The following is a 20,218-nucleotide window of genomic DNA, read 5'->3' as shown; positions in this document are numbered from 1 at the left end:
TTTCCATTATAAAACATTATATGTGTTCTGGGCACTGTGATAAATACTTAGGAATTTATTTCCCATTAACAATAAAGGTTAACGGTTTCTGCGGGGGAGGAAATCCATATAACTGCACAAGCATTGTGTTCTTTCTGTGAACAATTATTTTGTAGTTCAGTTAGATGTACTCATGCCTCAAAGAGACCAGGAGCGAACAAAACTATTTTCTCTTGAAGGGATTATAAAAGCTACTGAGTTGTTATAGTTGTTACAAAATGTTCAGAAAAAATGCATATCCAATTTTGCAAGAACACGCTACTGCCCTTCACCTGCAAACAAGACAGAAGGAACCTTACTATTTATATCACTTGTGGCGCAAACCTGAGTGTTCTTATAAAACACAGTCTAAATGTCAATAATGCCTTCTACATTTTTCTGAAATTCAGAGAGTTGATATATGCAGATGTGTGACAATTGCTTAGCTTTTGAAACATGCAGTGAAAGCAACAGGCATGAAAGGATTTTGTTTGAAATTTGTGTAGTAGCGTGGGTTGTGAAACGGAGACTCTTCTGGGTGACAATTCGACACCCTCAGAACCGTTCTTGAATGAGACAAAGCCAACCAGGTTTAATTCAGATAGCTACCAACAACTCCTCACTGGGGGCTGGGGGGGGCATCAATGTTCCTTGGCTATCCTCTCACTACTTATAGATGGTTTGCCAACCTTCTGCTTGTTTCCTTTGTAAAATACAAAGCCATTTTCAGCAGTAGTCAGGAATGGCAAAGGAGAACAGAGATTGATCCAAGAAAAGAATTTCTGGGATATTTGAAAGTTGCATTTTAACTACTGATTTGATTTCCTCTCGAATTATGAAATAGTAGTTTGAGTTCCTGTCTTAAAGATCAAAGAATCATAGTTACCTCAATCAATATTGCAGAAAAAGCCCCCCCCCCCCCATTTATAAGCAAGATGGATGTGTAATGAGATCAACATTGTCAGGCAAGACTCCATCCTTCAGGGCAAATTTCCTTTTCAAAATATTGGACTGTCATACCTATTTCTTACATCAGAGAGGTCAAATGTAAGGCTGGGAAGCACTGAGAGACCCTTGAAGTGTGCCTTTGACCACATTGGGGATTCCTGCCACATTATATAAGCCAGTGAACTGTCTTCAACAGTTGGACATTGGTGCCCTTGAAGGGCAAATGGGCTGGTTTGCAAATGGCAGCAGCCTTTCTTCCTGCCTCTAGTTGAGTGGTAACAGTGCCAACAGGGGGCGTGGCGGGGGGTGCAGTGCCTTGGCATGGAGCGGAGCAGAGCCCTGGCCATTTGCCAGATGGGGCCCCCTTGTGAAAGTGCATGGAGTAGATGGGGAAAGTCAGGCCAAGTTGCCAAGTGGTGGATGGAGGAGGGCAGTTGGTCGCATGTGGGCAGGGAGCTTAGATGGCAGGGCCTGAAGCCATTTTTCAGATGTTATTGTCCAACTGAGATGGAATTTACGACCCTTTGGTGCTGAACTCAAGTGCAGTTGACTTCTGTCGAAAGAGTACGAATGTGGCCTTTGGGTATTTGCCAGGTGAAGAGTTTGGTCCTGTAGTCTATTTGAGTTTCACACTCTTGCATTTGGTCCTTTCAGGAAACTGAAGTCTTCTTAACTGAACCAAAGCTGCCATGATGGAGCATGTTTTTTAAAAAATATGTTGTTTTTATTGTTGCTCTACTTCTAAACCATCTCAAAGCAAAGTGATGGCTATTAAATGTTTTAAGTAAATGAGTTTCTGATAGAAAATACTAGTTTAGATTTAAAGGTACAGCATAGAAAAATGGAGAATTGTTCAGCATTGAGAGCAGAGGATAGAGCGGTCCAAAAATCACTGCCTTTTGACCCTATACTGGTTTTACCCTCAATATGGTTGCCACATTTGATTCACAATAAATTCGCATATGTAACGGAACCTTGCAAATGCGACAAAATATTGTCAAAAGCCATCACAAACATCTAGTCATTTTCCTAGGCCCCAAATACTGCTCTTTGAACACCAGAGAAGTAACTTTATTTGTTGCCTCGTCTACGTTTTTGAGCTTTTTGTTGGTTAATACTAGAAGTCCTGGGGACGCAGGTGGCGCTGTGGGTTAAAGCCTCAGCGCCTAGGGCTTGCCGATCGAAAGGTCGGCGGTTCGAATCCCTGCGGTGGGGTGCGCTCCCGCTGCTCGGTCCCAGCGCCTGCCAACCTAGCAGTTCGAAAGCACCTCCGGGTGCAAGTAGATAAATAGGGACCGCTTACCAGCGGGAAGGTAAACGGCGTTTCCGTGTGTGGCTCTGGCTCGCCAGAGCAGCGATGTCACGCTGGCCACGTGACCCGGAAGTGTCTCCAGACAGCGCTGGCCCCTGGCCTCTTAAGTGAGATGGGCGCACAACCCCAGAGTCTGTCAAGACTGGCCCGTATGGGCAGGGGTACCTTTACCTTTACCTTACTAGAAGTCCTATTTCTGCATTCCAAAGAAAGCATGAGAGCTTAAGCTAGAGGGAGGGCAGAGGCCCCTGCACATTGGGAAGGGCGGAAGGGGGCTTGCAAGCATGTCCAGCTGAAGGTGCTTCAAAGCCCTGCTCAGACTCCCCCCTCAATGAAAGATGGCTGGTGCCAAAGGAGGCCTCCCTCTGTAGTTCTGTAGATCTTCCTCTCCTACATTTCTGACCAGTTGTCCATTACCATTACAGGAAAATGTGTCAGTGTTCTCTGGCTATATTTTTTTGAAAAATACATGGCTAAAAACATTAGGGTGTTAGAATGATTAAAAACAACAACAGCCCCAAACCCCTCTAAATACCGGTAAATCAAAACCCAAATCTTGCAAGAGAGGTGGTTGGACTATTAGACAACAATGGTGTGCAAGGAGGACAGTGAAATTGCACAGAAATGAAGAGGTTGGACCGATAACCATGTCTGAGCAGGTTTTGGGAGAGCACCAGGGCACTAGTTTTCTCATGCAAAGGGGGGGGGCACACAGCCAAGTCCTGCCCCCCAGCACCCTCCTGTTACTTCATTGAGAGCCTTCCATACGTTAGAAGGCAAAGGTTAGCAGCAACAAATCTCCTCTTCTAGAGTCTCCCTGTGCAGTTTTTGACCCTGATTGTGCAGGGTTCTGTAGTCACCCCAGATAAACACTGTGTCCTGCAGAGTATCTTTCTTTCTAATACTTAGCTTCATAAATGCTTAAAAGAAAACAGACCGTTTTTCATATAGTTGTTACCGAAATAAACTTTTATTGTAAAGATTTGGTACAAATCTAGAGGAATTATGAAATTCAAATTGGAACCCCTTCTGAAATCTTCAGAAACCTAGAAATTCAGTTTGTGCTTTTCGTATAGTTTATTTCTGGTAGTTTGGGGGGGGGGACTTCTTTGTAAGTGCTAAAATCTTGATACAAATATTTTCTTGCTTTTTTGGTATCATATGTTAGTACCACTATGCAGGTACAATTTGAAATCACGTTAGAGATATTTTGTTCAGTACTATGTGTGGGGCTTAAATAATCCTCAGCTATCTAACATTACCTGTGTGTTTGCTTATCTTTCTATCGCATAGACAAACACACATCTAAAAACTATTTATTCCCCTGCAGTGATTGAGGATAGTCATGTCTGCAGATTGTAATTTTGGTTGATTTATTTAAATATTTATATCCTGCTTTTCATCCCCAACACACACACTCCAATTTAAAACATTAGAAAAGAACAGAAGAGCAATGGAATCATGATTCCCTTATATAAGTCTGATATCTCTGTAGAAAGAAATGTGCTGTGTGTTTTAACAGACTGATTATTTCATAGGTAGGTGTTATGGAGCTGTTCAAGCCTCATTTGTAATTGAACTTCAGTATGATTCATTCTATTTTGAAAAGAGCACAGAGCTTTTTATGGATAACTACTATGACCAGTTTTAGTACTAGTAATTAATATTTAGCTAGTGTTTCACATTTATTTAGCACCGTGCGCTGAGGTGTTGAGGTGTGCAGTTGACAGGATGCTGCCCTTGGTCATCTACATGAGCCAGAATCTAGAGAACCTCGTGCATCTTCAGAGGTGCTGTGTGTGCCTGCTCTTTTGCTGAAATGGCTCTTGTGACTTATGGCGTGTTTATGAGAGCCCCCTCCCCAGAGTCTTGGAGGGGGACGTGGGAAGAAGGATGGAGAACCCTGCCCTTTCCATTTTAGTCCTAGAAAGTTACACAAGTCAGACATGCAACAAAATAGTGTTCCTGCTCTCTGTGCTAGTGTTAGTGAGCCATGTTGTCCTACAAGAGACCCCTCCCACCTCAGATTCATTTTTTTCACCCTAACAGTCAACATTCAATGGCCCATTCTCATTCAGCTTTTTGCTGCAGGGAGAGAGCTTAGTGTTTTTTCCTCAAGCTTTCTTTTTGTGCTTCTACATACACCTGCAGCAGACTGATCCGTCCGCGTTATGCGTGGATGGTGTCATTTGAGCGCATCAGCAATGGCTCTTATACAGGAACATTTGGAAAAGGGGGAATGATCTGCTTACCTTATTCTTTTGACATTGCTTCTTTCAAATGTTAAAACAGTAGTTTTACTAACTCCCATATCAATGAAAACAAATAAGATACAGGGAAAGTCAAATTTTAATTACAAATTTCCTATGTCTTTATCCCAGTTCTAGATGTCTCAGCATATATCCTTGTTCCACCACTATTCTTAAGCCAGAAACCTACTGAAAATTTTATAAACTCAACAGGCTCATCACAGCTATCTGCCAATCACCCAATCCCACCACCCTTCTGAGTAATACCCCTCCCCACCTTCTCACTATATAGAAGGGTCTGGTGACTTCTGTTTCAGTGTATCTGAAGAAGTGTGCATGCACACGAAAGCTCATACCAAGAACTAACTTAGTTGGTCTTTAAGGTGCTACTGGAAGGAATTTTTTTATTTTGTTTTGACTATGGCAGACCAACACGGCTACCTATCTGTAACTTTAAAAACAGAGTTTTTAATGTGTTTTAAAGCATCAATAAACTCTAAGAAAAGCAGAGACTTTCAGTGAGGTTGACTGACATTCAAGCGACACCCAAAAATCTAACAACTGCCTGAGAATGTTAGGAGTGCTTGGTTTAAAAGAGTGTCAATAAAAATTCAAATTAGAATGCATAACACAGATCTGTATTGAAACAATCAGTGGAAATACTGCATAAAAATCAGTTCACATAATTGTGTCAGTACGAGTCTAAAAGGTCGTACTTTCCCTCTCCCAGAGTGAATACCAATATTTCAGAGAAGAGTCACTGGCCTGGATCACATGTAACACTCAGCCATGATTTAGCACTGTGTGGATGAGCCATCAGGAGCTCAAGCCAAACACCAAACTCACACATTGTCCTCCTCAGCAGCAGGATGACTTCTGCCAAGTTGAGTCCTTTCAAAGAATCTCAGTTTAGATTTACGTACAAACTGGGGATCATAGTTTATGATAAAAGAATGCTTAGTTTCTAAACGGGACAACTTCAAATCACAAGTTACTGTTAGGTGCAAACCCAGCATTGCCATGTTGCACTGTAACTGCACAGCAGCAGCAGCAAGATCTAGGCCTTTATCTGACGATATACTTACAGTCTAGAGTGGATGCTTGTTCTCTCCTACCTGCTGTGCAGTTAGGCAGTGATCTGTTGCTTCCCCTTTTTAGGCCTAGTCTTTAGTGCAAGAGTGAATCTGTGAGAGTGAGCTGTACTGGTGCTGGCTCCCATGACGGAGTGTTCCTCCCCCAAAATGGTGCTTTCTTCCCATCTGAAGTGGCACAGTCAAGATAGAGGTTTACTGCCTCAGTGAGAACTGGAACCACGAACATTAGATAGTCATTGTTCGATGGCTGCAGCACTACCTTTAATTCTATGTGGGATTTATCCTAATTGTTCCTATCATGGTTATCATTTGCTCTCCCTCGCTGTTCTCTGTAGTTGTAATAGTCAAGGACGTTGATCTTTAAATACCTACATGCCTTGACTTTTTTTCATTTGTTTTGTATTCTTTTATGCATAGGTGCCTTGACCCAAGCCATTCGCAATTTTGCAAAAAGCCTTGAAGGTTGGCTTTCCAATGCCATGAACAATATTCCACAGAGAATGATTCAAACCAAGGTAAATGCCTTCTAAACAATTTGGAACAAAAATGACATTGCAAAGACACGAATAAAACATAATTGTTAAGAGTCAGTGCCAGAAGTATCTCTTTAAAGAAGACTGTGCAAAATTTAGGCTTCATTTAATTGCATTATTATTAGTAGTATTAGTATTAGTGTCCCCCTCCCATTACGTGTGATCAACTTGCACATGACCACATATATGCATGGTGCCGGGAAATAAATAAATAATTTGATTCAAACCTGTCAATGGCAGCAGAGAGCTGGAGAGTCCTTTTGGCTCGCAATAAGACCCTTCCTGGAGCCTGAAGAGGTTGTCAGGAAGGGTGGAGTAAGAGACCAGAGGCACAGCGGGGTTTTTTTTTTTGCCTGCTCAGCCTCCCTGCCTAACAGCTGGTGTGTAGAGGAGTCCAGCAGCTGCCACCCCTGCTTTCCCTCTTGTCCTTCAGCCTCCTGCTGGCCCTAGAGCTTCAACTCTCGTTGTGGATGTTTCTAGATACAGTATTTTTGGTATGGATTGAAGAGAGCGCGACAGAGAGGGTGTTTAAAGGGTGTTTGGAAGGTGCTCCCCACTTTACGCATTTCACTTATACGCTCAGAACATAACCCCCATGTGGGGGGGGGCACCTGTATATATTGATTTATACCCTGCCTTTTTCCCTGACAGGGACTCAAAGGAGCTTCAGTATTACTGACAACATACATAGTTTTCTACGGATGTCAAAAACTAGGTGCTTTTGGCTAACCTGATCCAAAACACCCACCCCACTCACACACGAAAACAAAGATCACCACAGCCAATCACAAACAAACAATCGCACCCTAGGCCAACCCCAACCTCTCTCACCAGCAAAGGAACACAAGTGAACAGCACAAGCAACGCTGACACCAAACCCTATATACATTAAGCATAATAGAAGCATCACCACCAACCCCACCCCCACCCATCTTCCCTCCCTCCACCCCTTTTTTTTTCTCCCCGTAATGTCTCAGCAAATGAAACGGATTTGTAAAAATGTTACATGGAAAAAATACGAGAGACATTACACTTACTTCTGTAAAACCCCCAAGAGAGGGTCTTATGTACTTGTCAGAGAATGGGAGACAATTATATGAACTCTAGTAGAACTATCTCTCCCGGGTCTCTCCAATTTCCATCTCCTATGCAGAACTCTTGCCTTGCCTTTACCTGCTTCTCTGCCTTATCCCGTGAGCAGGGCAGTGAAAACCTTTTGCGATGTGTGGCTGTATTATTCTTGCACTGGTGTATCCCACAAGCAGGACCTGCCACATTCTTATTAGCTTACTTTCTAAGAAAAGGTTGATAGACAGGAGTGAACATGGTCTATCTCAGTGAAGATAAGTCCTGAGTGAAAATGTCCTGGTCTGTCTCATCTCTGTGCGTTTGTGTGGTGTGTGAGGCTCTAGTCTTCCTTCTCCTTAGGTTGCCGCTGTAAGTGCCTTTGCTCAGACTCTGCGAAGATACACATCTCTGAATCATCTGGCTCAGGCAGCACGGGCTGTACTGCAGAACACGTCTCAAATCAACCAGATGCTTAATGACCTCAACCGTGTAGATTTTGCCAATGTCCAGGTAGGCAGAATGTTTGCAGGAAGCATATATGACTGCTCTTGTTTCCCCTCCTCTTGCGTCTGAGTTTGCAGTGCCAGTTTCATCTAGAAAAATGGCTGAAAAAATGTTTCATTTCTATAGAAAAGGTATACATAACTGAAACATGTCAGCTTATAGCTCAGCCTCCTTGCAAAGAAATAATTGTGAAACATTTCTTCAGCTTGGAATCTTTCAGGTGTTCCAATCTCATACTTTTAGAAAACATATGGATCATTGACAAAGTACTGGGGTGTCTCCCAGTATCAGTATCCGTGCATCTGTTGTCTATAGACAAGGATCCTCTAAGCCAAGGTCATAAGAAAATGTTTAGTAGAGCATTTGAAATGATAAAATAAGTTACTTAAAATAGCCCATACACATGAGATGAGAATCAAAAACAAAAATCAAATGCCCATTTCCACCCCTTCTCTCTCCAGCTGTATCACCCCCAAATCTATCCCTTTCTCACTGGATCTTACATTAGACCTGCCACCACACAGTGATCAGACTTGAGACTTGTGAGGTCATTTTTTTAGTCCTGAGATTAGACCAGAGCCCAGTGCAAATGACAAAAAAATAAAATTAAAGAATGTTAAGCCAAAGAATTGGCTTTAATTGAGACTTACAATCCTTCCACACACGAAACAATGCCTGGTTACTCCAGACTTTCTTCATTTCAACAGTATAGGTTTGGGTGAAGGGAAAGTCATTGCCCCCTGCTGTTAGTAAAAAATTGAGAATAAGACATCCAAGGTGATATACTGGAAATCTCCCTGAGATTTTCCTGTAGATCAGAGCTGCCATAAACCCACCTCTAGCAGCTAAGGATGACAAAGATTAGCATTTGCCTGTGGTTCTTCTGAAGCACTTGATATCAAATGTTAACTAAGATGTGCAGCCTTTTGCACCAGTGAGAATGACAAACTAGAACCACATTGGAATTGCAGTACAAATTACTCGTAAGATTTGGCAAACTTGTCACAAATTGATCCACCAAAAGCCAATTTAGTTCTTGAAGTTCTAACTTGAGAGCAAATGAAGACAAGTTCAGTCTCAGGCTTAGGCCTGTGGACAACTAAACCTTCCTGAACATTAACATAAAAATAAGTTAGTCCATTCAGAAAGGAAGAGCACAAGCACTGCAACCAAGGGAGTGTGCCTTGGTGGAGGGAGATCTAAAGTACGACATTGCTTTTGTCTAGTGTCACTTTTCTTCCTTGCTGGTAGTTTTAGGAGGCAAAAAGACAGTTATAGGACTGTGCTGTCTGTTTTGTCCAGGAAGAAGCTGGAGATCATGTAGCTTTATATTTTTTGTACCTATTTCTTGACTTCAAAAATGCTACCCTATAGTTAAGAGTTGGAAGAAAAAAGCAGACCTTGGACGAAAAAGAATGCAAAATGTCACTTCTTAAAATGCAGCCCTTACTTCACTTGCAAGCTCAATGTTGGGTGTTCTTTCTTTGATGCCATCCCTTCCTCGTCCTCACTTTCTCACACCCAACTTGAAGCATCATCAGCATTACGAGGGTTGAGGTGCAGGTGAGCAGCTCCTCGGCCTCGGCCTCACTTCCTACCCTGGCAGCCGCAGCACAGCTGCAGCCGCCAACCTGGCCTTGTCAACTGCACAGCCGCCCTTAGTCCCCATCCTCTTCTCTCTAGCTTCACGGCAGTGATGCTGTTGCTGCTGTTGCTATTAATCACCTCTGCCTCCTCACCTGCTTGTGAGGTTGTGTGGTTTGCTGTTTGCAGACACAGCCAGAGCTGTGTCTATGTGCTTGAAGCTGGAAATGGAGAGCAAGTGTGATGGCAGCAGTCGCAGCAGTAGCAGCGCTCTCTTCCGGACTCCCTTTGTTCTGGTGCAGCACAAGCTGAGAACGTTCCCTGAGAGATGAACAGCCCTGACAAATCAGCAGCTCTGAGCCTGCTGCCACCCCTGCAGATTAAAAAACCAAACCTGCTGTCCCTTGATGTGCTCATGGGCTGCTTTCCTTCTCTGCCATCTCTAAGTTCCCATAACTGGATTCTTCTTGTGCCTTTTTTGTACTGGGACAGGAGCAGGCTTCCTGGGTGTGCCAGTGTGATGACAACATGGTGCAGAGGTTGGAAACAGATTTCAAGATGACTCTTCAGCAGCAGAGCACTCTGGAGCAGTGGGCGGCCTGGCTTGACAACGTCATGATGCAAGCACTGAAACCGTACGAAGGAAGGCCGAGTTTTCCTAAAGCAGCACGGCAATTTCTCTTAAAGTGGTCTTTCTACAGGTCAGTGCCTTAGGAGGCTCTGAACAATTGGTGCTCGGTCACAAGCACACAGTCTCTTATCTTGCTAACAACACAAGTAAACTTTGTGGCATTTACCATATATGCCGCCACCACCTAAAAAATAATGTTTGAGGGCGCTTACCACCTAAAAGTTTTTTTCAGAGGTGGAGGAGAGTAACAAGAGAGAAACATGAGCAAGTGCAGTTACATATACTTAGGCTTTGTTGTGTTTGGGAATTACAACTTTGAAGTATTATTAACTATTATACCTTCCTTCCTTGGAGCTATCTTTGTGGGTCCCCAGAATGAGTCAATTATTGCTGAGATAATTATTAACCTCATACTTAAGATCAGAACTCAATTTTTGATATAGGTAATGTGATCCTTGTGGTTAACGAATAGGTATTGTCAATCTAGTTCTACCGTTTGTGGCAGCCACTGTAGGGTGACTTTTCTGCGGGGTGATTTTTCCAGGCTGTGCCTTTCTGTTGACTGCGCTGGCTGTAGGTTGCTTCCGTTAAAAAGGCTGTATATATTAGGCTGTATATATATTAGGCTGTATATATATATATGGGACTCTATTCTGAGTTGTGGGACGCAGGTGGCGCTGTGGGTTAAAGCCTCAGCGCCTAGGGCTTGCCGATCGAAAAGTCGGCGGTTCAAATCCCTGCGGCGGGGTGCGCTCCCGCTGCTCGGTCCCAGCGCCTGCCAACCTAGCAGTTCGAAAGCACCTCCGGGTGCAAGTAGATAAATAGGGACCGCTTACCAGCGGGAAGGTAAATGGCGTTTCCGTGTGCGGCTGTGGCTCGCCAGAGCAGCGATGGCACGCTGGCCACGTGACCCGGAAGTGTCTCCGGACAGCGCTGGCCCCTGGCCTCTTAAGTGAGATGGGCGCACAACCCCAGAGTCTGTCAAGACTGGCCCGTACGGGCAGGGGTACCTTTACCTTTTTTATTCTGAGTTGTAATACATGGGGCTTCTAAGCACAGCACTGAGTAACCAAAGCCATGGCTATATATTTGCTGCATCATTTCACCCATATGCCTACAATAAGTGATATTGACCCACACAATGGAAGGGACGCTGCAGGAAAATTCTGGCTTTGTACACAAGCAGTAGACGACCTCTATCATTATGTACTATATTGCCCTCTGTATCCTGAACGGAGAGCTAAGTATATTCTGGAATTAATGTGTGAGGAGCCTGATGTGGACGACTGAGTGAAAATTGTGTAGTTATTGTCTGGCACGGAGAAGTTTGTGGCCAACAACGTTGCGAGATTTGCAGCCCAGAAACAGAAGAATGTTCATTAAAGATATTATGGTGGACTGTAAAGTTTGATTGGCAGTGTAATATAGAAACTGATTCGTGTTGGTCTGTATTTTAAGATATATCTGTATACATTGGTTAACTCAGCTTTTTAACAGTGTACTTCTGCACATTCTATATAATATGTATAGGATGTACAATTCTTTCTGCTGGTGCTTGAAATGACCATGATGGTCATACCAACAAAAATTGAATTTGACCAAGAAAATGGATATAACAATACAGTAAATTGTAGTTTATCATTATGCGAATAAGCCTTGCCCTTCACTCTTCCACTCCAGCACAGATAAAATGAGGAAACTTGAACCATCTGTTTCCTAGCTGCAGTTTATTATAATGCCCAAAAAGGACAGACTGTTTTTAGCTTAAACTATGGTTTATTAAAACACTCTGGGATCAAAGAATGGTTTCTTGTAGTTTAAGTTAACCAGAGTTCCCAGTTTGGGTGTAACAAGAAACTGTGGTTAGCTTTAATCAGGAAGCAAAAATGTTACATCCCAACTGAGTCATTTACACATTAATAGAACTTTCTAAATGCAATGTAAATAAGCATATTTTCCTAAGTGGTTTGATTTTTCAGAATTATTTTGGATAACTTTGGAAATTAAGTCAGAGGTTTCTGAAGTAATTATGGAATGATCATATTTCCCATTTTTATTTTTATACAGCTCAATGGTTATTCGAGATTTAACCTTGCGCAGTGCTGCTAGCTTTGGTTCTTTTCATCTGATCCGTCTATTGTATGACGAATACATGTTTTACTTAGTTGAACATCGTGTTGCTCAAGCCACAGGAGAGACACCTATTGCGGTTATGGGAGAAGTAAGTCCACAGCCAGAACACTTTTCCAGCTGATAAAATTGAATTAGAAATAATTTTCTCTAAAGTGTATTCAGTTAAGAAATAAATGCGTCTTGTGGGGAATACATGGGATAATTGTTGGACTGAAATATCTTTATGTAAGATTTGGGTGTGACAGATGTAAAATCCAATTTTCAGTTGTAGTATCTAATACTTTAGTTCCTGAAACCATGCTGAATTGCTCATTCTAGTTTGTCAGAATATATCTGTTCATGCTGAGTTTTCCCATAAGTACCAAACCTCAAAATTTGCTCTTTGAGTCTATAATTTTCCAATATCCAAAATTCATATTTGAGACCTCCGGGTATAGGGTGGTATATAAATAATAATAATAATAATAATAATAATAATAATAATACAATTTGTGCTGTCACCCTGGCATGGCACATCAGTGAATGAAGTTAGATCATTCACATCCTTCCTTTGCTTCTTCCTAGAGTAAATAAAGTTCTTGTTTTCCTCTCAAAATTGGTCTTTCTTATCATCCTAATAGTGATCTTCTTATTAGTTAACTCCTAATCACCCTCAGAGATTTTGTATCAAAATTGTGCATGATGAGAACTTGAGAAAATGTGCTGCCTGCCTTTTTAATTGAAAGTAATAATAAGCCTTAAAATAGAACGCCTGCATCCTATTTGCTTACTGTGGCTTTTCTCGACATATCAAAGCTTATCCAAGGAACTTCTTGCTTGTCTTGTATACCGCACAATAATTATTTCTATTTCTTTGGCTAAAATCTGCAAGAGTGTCTTGTGAGGAAAGGTGCCAAGTAGGCAAAGAAGTGTGCCTTGCCTCCATTCACCAAATGTCACAACCATTGTTGTTGCCTTTTCTGTTGTCAAATGCTTCCTTTTGAATGCTGTCATCCACTTTCTCATTCTTTCCTCCCGCTTGGTCTCAAATACTTTTTATAAGTCAGAGTCAGATTAAAAGACTTTGTGCTTTGTGTTAGTATAAACATTGCCTTACCATCCCTGACATCTTCGAACCTTGGAGAAGCCCAGAGGACTGAGGGATGAAGACCCAAAATCTGAACGTAGGGGGTCAATCGCTGCTTATGTTGTTCCTGTGGAGCCAGGGGGACGACTAGATGGGTCAAAGGATTTGACTGCAAGAGAAAATGTTCAGATAATGCAGTGTGTGTGTGTGTGTATGTGAGAGAGAGAGAGAGAGAGAGAGAGAGAGAGAGAGTGTGATCCGAGGCCCTTCTTCATGTGCCCTCTCCACAAGAAGTTCAGAGGATCGAAGCCCGAGAAGGGGTCTTTTCCGCAGTGGCTCCTCATTTGTGGAATGTTCTGCCTGGCGACATTAGTCTGATGCCTTCAGTAGATATCTTTAGGCGCCAGGCAGAAACATTCCTCTTATCCTCTTAAACAATCTATGGCCTTTTAAATGTGCCTGTGGGACATTGGGGTTTTTTTTTTTTTGTTACTGCATTATGTATTGTTGTGTGTTTATATTGTAAACTGCGTTGTGATGCTCGGGTGAAGGGCAGTATAGGAATTTTAACAATAATATTTATCTATCTATTTGTTATGCTTTCCTCCTCTGCAGTTTGGTGATTTAAATGCTGTGTCTCCTGGAAATATGGACAAAGGTCAGTAGGAAGTTTGTTCTAGATCTTGGGTTGCATCCGGAGAATTGCAAGTAGAATTTGGCTTGCGCAGTGGTGCTTTCTTAATCTCACCTCCCTGCTACAGCTCTCTTTTCTCTCCAAAAATCCATTTGGAGGATCAGAGAACCCTCTGGAAATCCACAGGATTGCGGGGGTGGGACATCTTGCATGAACAGAAATGCATTTCTCCATTGGAGACTAGAACCCCACCAAGTGGGATATCATTATTCTTGCTTTGTTTGAACGGCAGAAATAGCAAACTGGTAGTTTTCTAGCATCCCCTTAGAAACACCTCTCAGGGGAGTACCAGCAGTACCTTCTGATCATACAAAGCACCACTGGATCCAGGAACAGGTGAAGTTGTGAAACGTGTGTACCGTGTAATATTTAAAACTGCTCCAGAATAATGGACAAATCAGGCTTAATGAAACCAGTATGACACAGTGCTGAACCCTGTTTAAACCAGTTTAAACCCTGGTCAGAGGTTATGAGAGATCGGTATACACTGAGATAATATAGTTCTGAAACCGGAAGTATAATAGGCATGTAGATTATAGGAAATCTTGATTACCATGAAACACGGGCAGAATCCGCAGTATGATAGTTAGGATGACTGAAAGTAGAATAACAGAATCATAGAATTGTCGAGTTGGGAGGGGCCTAGAGAGTCACCTAGTCCAACCCCCTGCAGTGCAGGAATAATTCAACCTGCACCTGCAAATTTAGGAAATAATGAATTATTTGACTAACTGGGTACACAGATGCACCTGCAAGTTTGCCTCGTTATTCTTTGCCGGGGTCCCAAACTGGGAACAGTTGATACTTAGGGAAACGGTCGGGTTGCTAAACAATTCCATCTCCCAATCATCTGGCTCTTTCAGATTGCAGGATTCATGGTGGTTTTATTTGTGCAGATGAAGGTAGTGAAGTGGAAAGTGAAATGGACGAAGAGCTGGATGACTCCGGAGAGCCGCAAGCCAAGAGAGAGAAGAGTGACCTGAGCCAGGCCTTCCAGGTGGGCTGCCTGCAACCCGTCCTGGAGAGCGGAGTTCAGCAGAGCCTGCTGAGCCCCCTGCACAACGAGCACATTGTGACAGCCACGCAAACGATCAGACAATGCAGTGCCACTGGAAACACGTATACTGCAGTCTAACAGATATTAAAGCTCTTTTTTTTCCCAGATTATATTAGCCCTGTTGATGTTGGGCTTATCATGGGGGAGGGGAGGGATGCAAAAAAAGAAGTCTGAAGGTTGACTGTTGTCAAATTTTATCTGTGCTTGAACATTACTTTTACTGGAGTTGTGAAATGAAATGAGTGTATGTATTTCTCCAGGTCTCTTTTGGAAAAGAAAAAAAAAATTGGTAAATACAATCATTTTACACTGGCCGCTTAATATAAAGAGTTTTCTTAGTTTCAAGAGTCAAGAAGCGTTTTTGAGAAGCTTAATGTTAATGTTTTTGTCCTCTTTATAATTAAAAGTAATTTAATTTTTCATAGTTTTTACAAAATATTTTAATGTTAACTGTTAGTCATGGTGATTTCGTATAAATAGGGTTTTAATTAATTGCACTCTGAAATATCAAGAATTTTCCTCTTTGATTTACACTGGAGGCCTGCTCATTTGATAGCAGCTGCATTAAACTTGTTATAGGAAAGGCAGCTTTCATTGGACAGAACTGGAAGATGCTATTTTGATACATTTCAGAGTGTTCAGGGGTTATATTGGAAATTTTATTATGACGCTAGAGAACATAGACTGTCGTCTTTCTCAGAGGAAGAGCGATTCTCACGGTTGCAGGATAAATGAGAGCTCTGATCACATGTGGTAATAATGTGTACTTAATTCATGTACACAGGACACCATTACAGACAATGCAAGCTTCCTTTTCAAAAAAGTATCAGTTATTTGCGTACCAACTCCTCTCTTTTAAGACTACTGATTTCAGGTGCCGTCTGCCCAAGCGGCCGACTCTGTGCAACCTCCGCTGGCTTCAGTTGAGCTTGCACCAGATTTGGAGCCTGTCCTGGGGGGATGATGCACCTCGTATACACAGGGGACCACCACCCAGATGCTTTCTGCTCTTCAGTGGGACTGTCGATGCTAGAGACTGAAGCTAGAAAAAGAAAAGAAAAGCATCTTGATTATTATTTTTTAAGTGTACGTACTACTTATGCTGAACTGGACATGCAGGAAACCATTCCTTTCAGATGACTTTTTTTATTCCATGTCCTTTTCCCCGTGATAGTTCAATCTGCTGCTCTTGTTAAAGATAGTTTATAGGATGCAAGGAATGTAGCAACCTGCATTGTAACTTTGCTCAAAATAATTCCTGGTTCTTAAGTGGATTTCATTTTATACAAAAATGTTTAAAAGGCAGTGAAACTGGCACATGTCACTTGTACTTATTTCCCAATTGCGTAGAATTTGAATAGGTGGCTAGACGGACCATTGCCATTTAAGAATGTACATCAGGGATCATTGTACCTCGGCTATTACATGGTGCCTTAAACAGAACTGAAGCTAAGATTTTCTTGTTAATAACTCTTGCATTGATTCAGCAAAGTGTGCCTGTCTTCTTTCTTTCTCCCCTCCTCCCCCAAGTCCCCAAACAGTAGAAGGGCAGGTTACATAGTTTTCAAAAATCAAGATTTTCTTTATTTATTTATTAGATACACTATCCCGCTTAGAGTGACGGCATATTTCTTCTTTATAGCTGAATTTCACTTTATTACTAATCAGATTTTCTTGGTGGGGAGGGGAGTGTATGAAAAACAAAACTAGCTTTAACAATGTCAAAGGTCAACAAAATAGGTTAGCCAATTTCCAAACAAGAATTTATATATATTTCTAAACCCTTATCTACTTTTAATTTTTAAAAAGTAAAGTAAGCAAAACTTTTTAAAGCAGCATATAGTTACAATTTGTGCACATGTGGGGGGTCAGTCTGCTGTTTCATTTACTGGTTAAATCATACTATATGTGGGGGTTTTTTGTTTTGCTTTTGTCTAATGACCTGTTACAAGTATAATGGATTAAACATGTCATTGGTTGAAAATATACCTGAATTTCCTTAGTTTGATCAAAACAAACCAAAAATGAAGGAAAGCACAAAGAAAATTCACAGACTCTATAGCGCGAGGCCCATGTCAAATATTCAGAGCCTTGTTTGTCATTTGTCTGAAAGACGATATTTAAGGTTAGAGTCACCATATGCTTGAACAGCAAGGAGAAATTGTTGGTATATTTATAGCACACAAGTTTGATCCTAGGTTTTTCATGTTTCAAGAATTTCTAAAGATTTACTAATTTTTTAATTTAAACATTTATACTTCTAAACCAAGCTTTATGAATTTTCTTAAAGTTGCAGAATTGGAGGCCCACTGGCAGAGCGGCCAGGCAATATCTTATGCCTGGTCATTCCTGCCACATTGTTTAACTTATGCTGATATGATTCCATGATCATTCTGTTTCCTCTGTTTATTTAAATGTGTCCCCCATCCCGCAGCTCAAAATCCATCACGTCTGTACCCCTCACCATTTTTTAAAGAAATCTAAGCTGTGATACTTACTCCCTCTCATTGTGCATTATGAAATGTTTACACTTAAATACAGTGAAATTAAATGTAAAAACAAAGAAACACTTTTCAGCATAGTTTTTTAAGGCTCTAGTAAGGAGATTAGATTTATTTACTGATAATAATCCTTTGAGATGGCAAACTTGTATGTTTTCTAATCATTGTCCTTTTCATTATTGTTGAATTTTGTTCATGCAGCGAAATGACAAAGATGCAAATTTAGTTTTCTGAGAGAGACAGGCCTTGTAAATCCTCTGTAAGTCAACTCTTTTCGCCTTCCCACCTTAGTTGATCACTGTATTCAAGGTGCCAAAAAGATCAATATATAATTTTATCTTATGTCAAGTTTTCTGATTAAAAGGTGACATTCTAGTCTGTAATGGAACCAGGTAAATAAGATGGATCTCTGCAGCCACATATTGCCCCAGATTCATCTAAAAATGCTCTGATAAGTTAATATTTTAAAACAATGGAATACTAGTTTTGATCAATCCAAATGTGCGTATTTTTATCACTTAATTTAGTGGCAGTTGATCATTTCTGCTTTTCTATTTATTGGTCTCACAAATCGGGTGAGTCCTCTGCCCTGCGTTGTCCTCACAGACCCTTCCGCGTAATCATGAAGTCACATCAAGGGAGCTTTCTGACACTCCACTCTTTGTGCCTATATCCTTTCAGCATTCCTTGCAAAATGTGGCTGGGATTCCCAGACTCGCCTGCATGTGCCCAAGTGCAACTGTGCCCCTAACCCAGAGGGCTCCCCTAAGTCCCTCTTCCCACCCTAGATCCTTTGGACCTTAGATTCTGTTGCCCCAGAATCCCCCCAACTTGCTTTGGGGAGGAAACCTCAGACCCATAGAGGGCTTTGAATCTTGGAGATGAATTTAAACAAAATAATCACAATTTAACCATCATTCACAACACAAATATTAATATGTCTTAGCACTGACATTACCAGTACTTTTTTTCTGGGGGGACGCAGGCGTACGCATACCCCCCAACATTTTGTGAATCTAACTTTGGCCTCATTGAGGGGCACTATTTCAATATGAACAGGAAAATGAGAGTACCCCTAAACATTTTTTTTTAGAAAAAAAGAACTGGACATTACTAACTCTTGATGGCATTGCAGGAGAATAGACTCATAGGATTTGTGTGGCTCCTGTCTTTAAAAGTTGGTTTAAGGAATAATAAGTTTTAAAAATAGGACTTTTTGGCTCTTGTAGAAGTAATGCAGTGATCAATGTAGATGCTACTCTGGAAACTTCCTACTCAGAGGCCAGGCCCAGTTTTCATAAGCTCTTCAGGAATGCAAAATAGTTGGTGCTGTCACTTTAAACTTACAAATGTTTGTACTGTCTTGTTGAAATTATTTGCTTTGTGCTTATTTTTGTATTACAACTTGGAATTACGACACTACTTTAGAAATGGATCACCTTTTAAAAAGTTACCAATGTGCAATGTTACCACATTTGGTTCACCGTGCGTGGTGATAATTTAAACAGGACTTGTACTAATGGTACCGTCATTCAGGAATGTACAGATCTACATACAATTTCTTTAATTTAAAACGAGGTATTTTTAAGCATCAGAAACACTTCTCTCAAATTATTTTCAGTAAAACATTAAATAACTGCATAGTTTTCTCAAGACAAATCAGCAAGGAAATACATAAGTTTGACTTTTAATTGCAACCTTGTTTCAGTAATGGAATAATTTTATATAAGGAATACCTATAGGATTTTTTTTAAACTTTCATATAACACTAATTTCGGAATATGTAACACTGATTGGTGAGAGTAGTACCCCTACGTGAAAATTGGGCCCTTATTCCTGCATTACAGGTCAGTCTCTTTTATCTATATGGTTAAAATGAGTTAAGAGGAAGAGGAATGTTAGTACTGTTGCAAGGTTGTTTGGTGACTGAAGAAAACTGGAATAGAAGCATAAATGCAGTGCTTAGTTCTAGTGATAGGAAATTATTTTGATGGTAATGCCTTGCATTAACCCTTTGAGCATTGTAAGCTAATGTGATTGGTACAAATATTTCAGAGACCACTGGCAAGAGGAGGAGTGCCGTGGCCCCAGCCCTAACCATTATCTGAGATAATGAACACCATATGCACAGTTTTGCAGGGGAACAGGTCCCAAGGACTCTAAGAAAATCTAAGGAGTTGTGCCCTACTTCAGAGAACTCTGAATGCTCCCCAAATCCTACTGAAGCAATTACCTTTGGGGGGGTGGATATTTTTATTTTAAATTTTGTCATGCATAGGGTTGAATCTAGCCATAGTCATTCTTCAAGTCAGCCCAGGGAAGTTTGTGGGACTTGATTTCAATAGGTCTGCTTAAAGTATGACTAAGTTAGGATCCAACCCTGGTTTGCACTTAAATAGGTGTGTCATAGGAACATTGGAAGTTGCCTTACACAAAGTCAGACCAGGGGTACACCGAGCTCAGAATTGTCTGTCCCAGGGATCTTCAACCTTGGTCTGTTGCTGGACCACAACTCTCATCATCCTCAGCCAGCTTTGCCTGTGGTCAGGGATGATGGGAGTTGTAGTCTAACAACATCTGGGGACCTGAAGTTGATGAACACTGGTCTACCCAGCAGCTCTCCGGGGTTTGGGGCAGGGAACATTCCCAAGCCTGCCTGGATATGTCAGGGATTGAAACAGACAACTTCTGCATGCAAAGCACATGCTCTGCCACTGAGTTATGGCCCTTCCCTATTAGACATTTTAAGCATCAAAGATCTGGATGCATTGCAAATGTTCTTCACAATTTCAATACTTGAATTTGAGGAGGACATCTCTGCTGAAT

The 20,218-nt window shown here is 41.4% G+C and overlaps 1 protein-coding gene across 6 annotated transcripts in view; it reads left to right on the top strand.

Moving 5' to 3' along the window:
- Positions 1-14,996, top strand: part of RFX3 (regulatory factor X3) — a 117,896-nt gene extending 102,900 nt beyond the window's left edge. For 4 of the 6 annotated variants that reach the window (XM_079959353.1, XM_079959350.1, XM_079959352.1 and 1 more), the window contains 6 exons: positions 6,039-6,136; positions 7,583-7,732; positions 9,803-10,011; positions 12,009-12,162; positions 13,756-13,798; positions 14,698-14,996. In XM_079959353.1, coding sequence (XP_079815479.1) covers positions 6,039-6,136; positions 7,583-7,732; positions 9,803-10,011; positions 12,009-12,162; positions 13,756-13,798; positions 14,698-14,969 — 926 coding nt within the window. In that variant the 3' untranslated portion in view covers positions 14,970-14,996. The remainder of the gene's footprint in view (positions 1-6,038; positions 6,137-7,582; positions 7,733-9,802; positions 10,012-12,008; positions 12,163-13,755; positions 13,799-14,697) is intronic. The other 2 variants (XM_079959351.1, XM_079959349.1) reach the window with 1 other exon arrangement.
- Positions 14,997-20,218: the final 5,222 nt, after the last annotated feature.

The sequence above is a fragment of the Podarcis cretensis genome, assembly GCF_951804945.1.
Source record: "Podarcis cretensis genome assembly, chromosome: 17".
In the NCBI taxonomy this organism is placed as follows: domain Eukaryota; kingdom Metazoa; phylum Chordata; class Lepidosauria; order Squamata; family Lacertidae; genus Podarcis; species Podarcis cretensis.
This window is presented reverse-complemented; position numbering and strand designations above follow the sequence as displayed.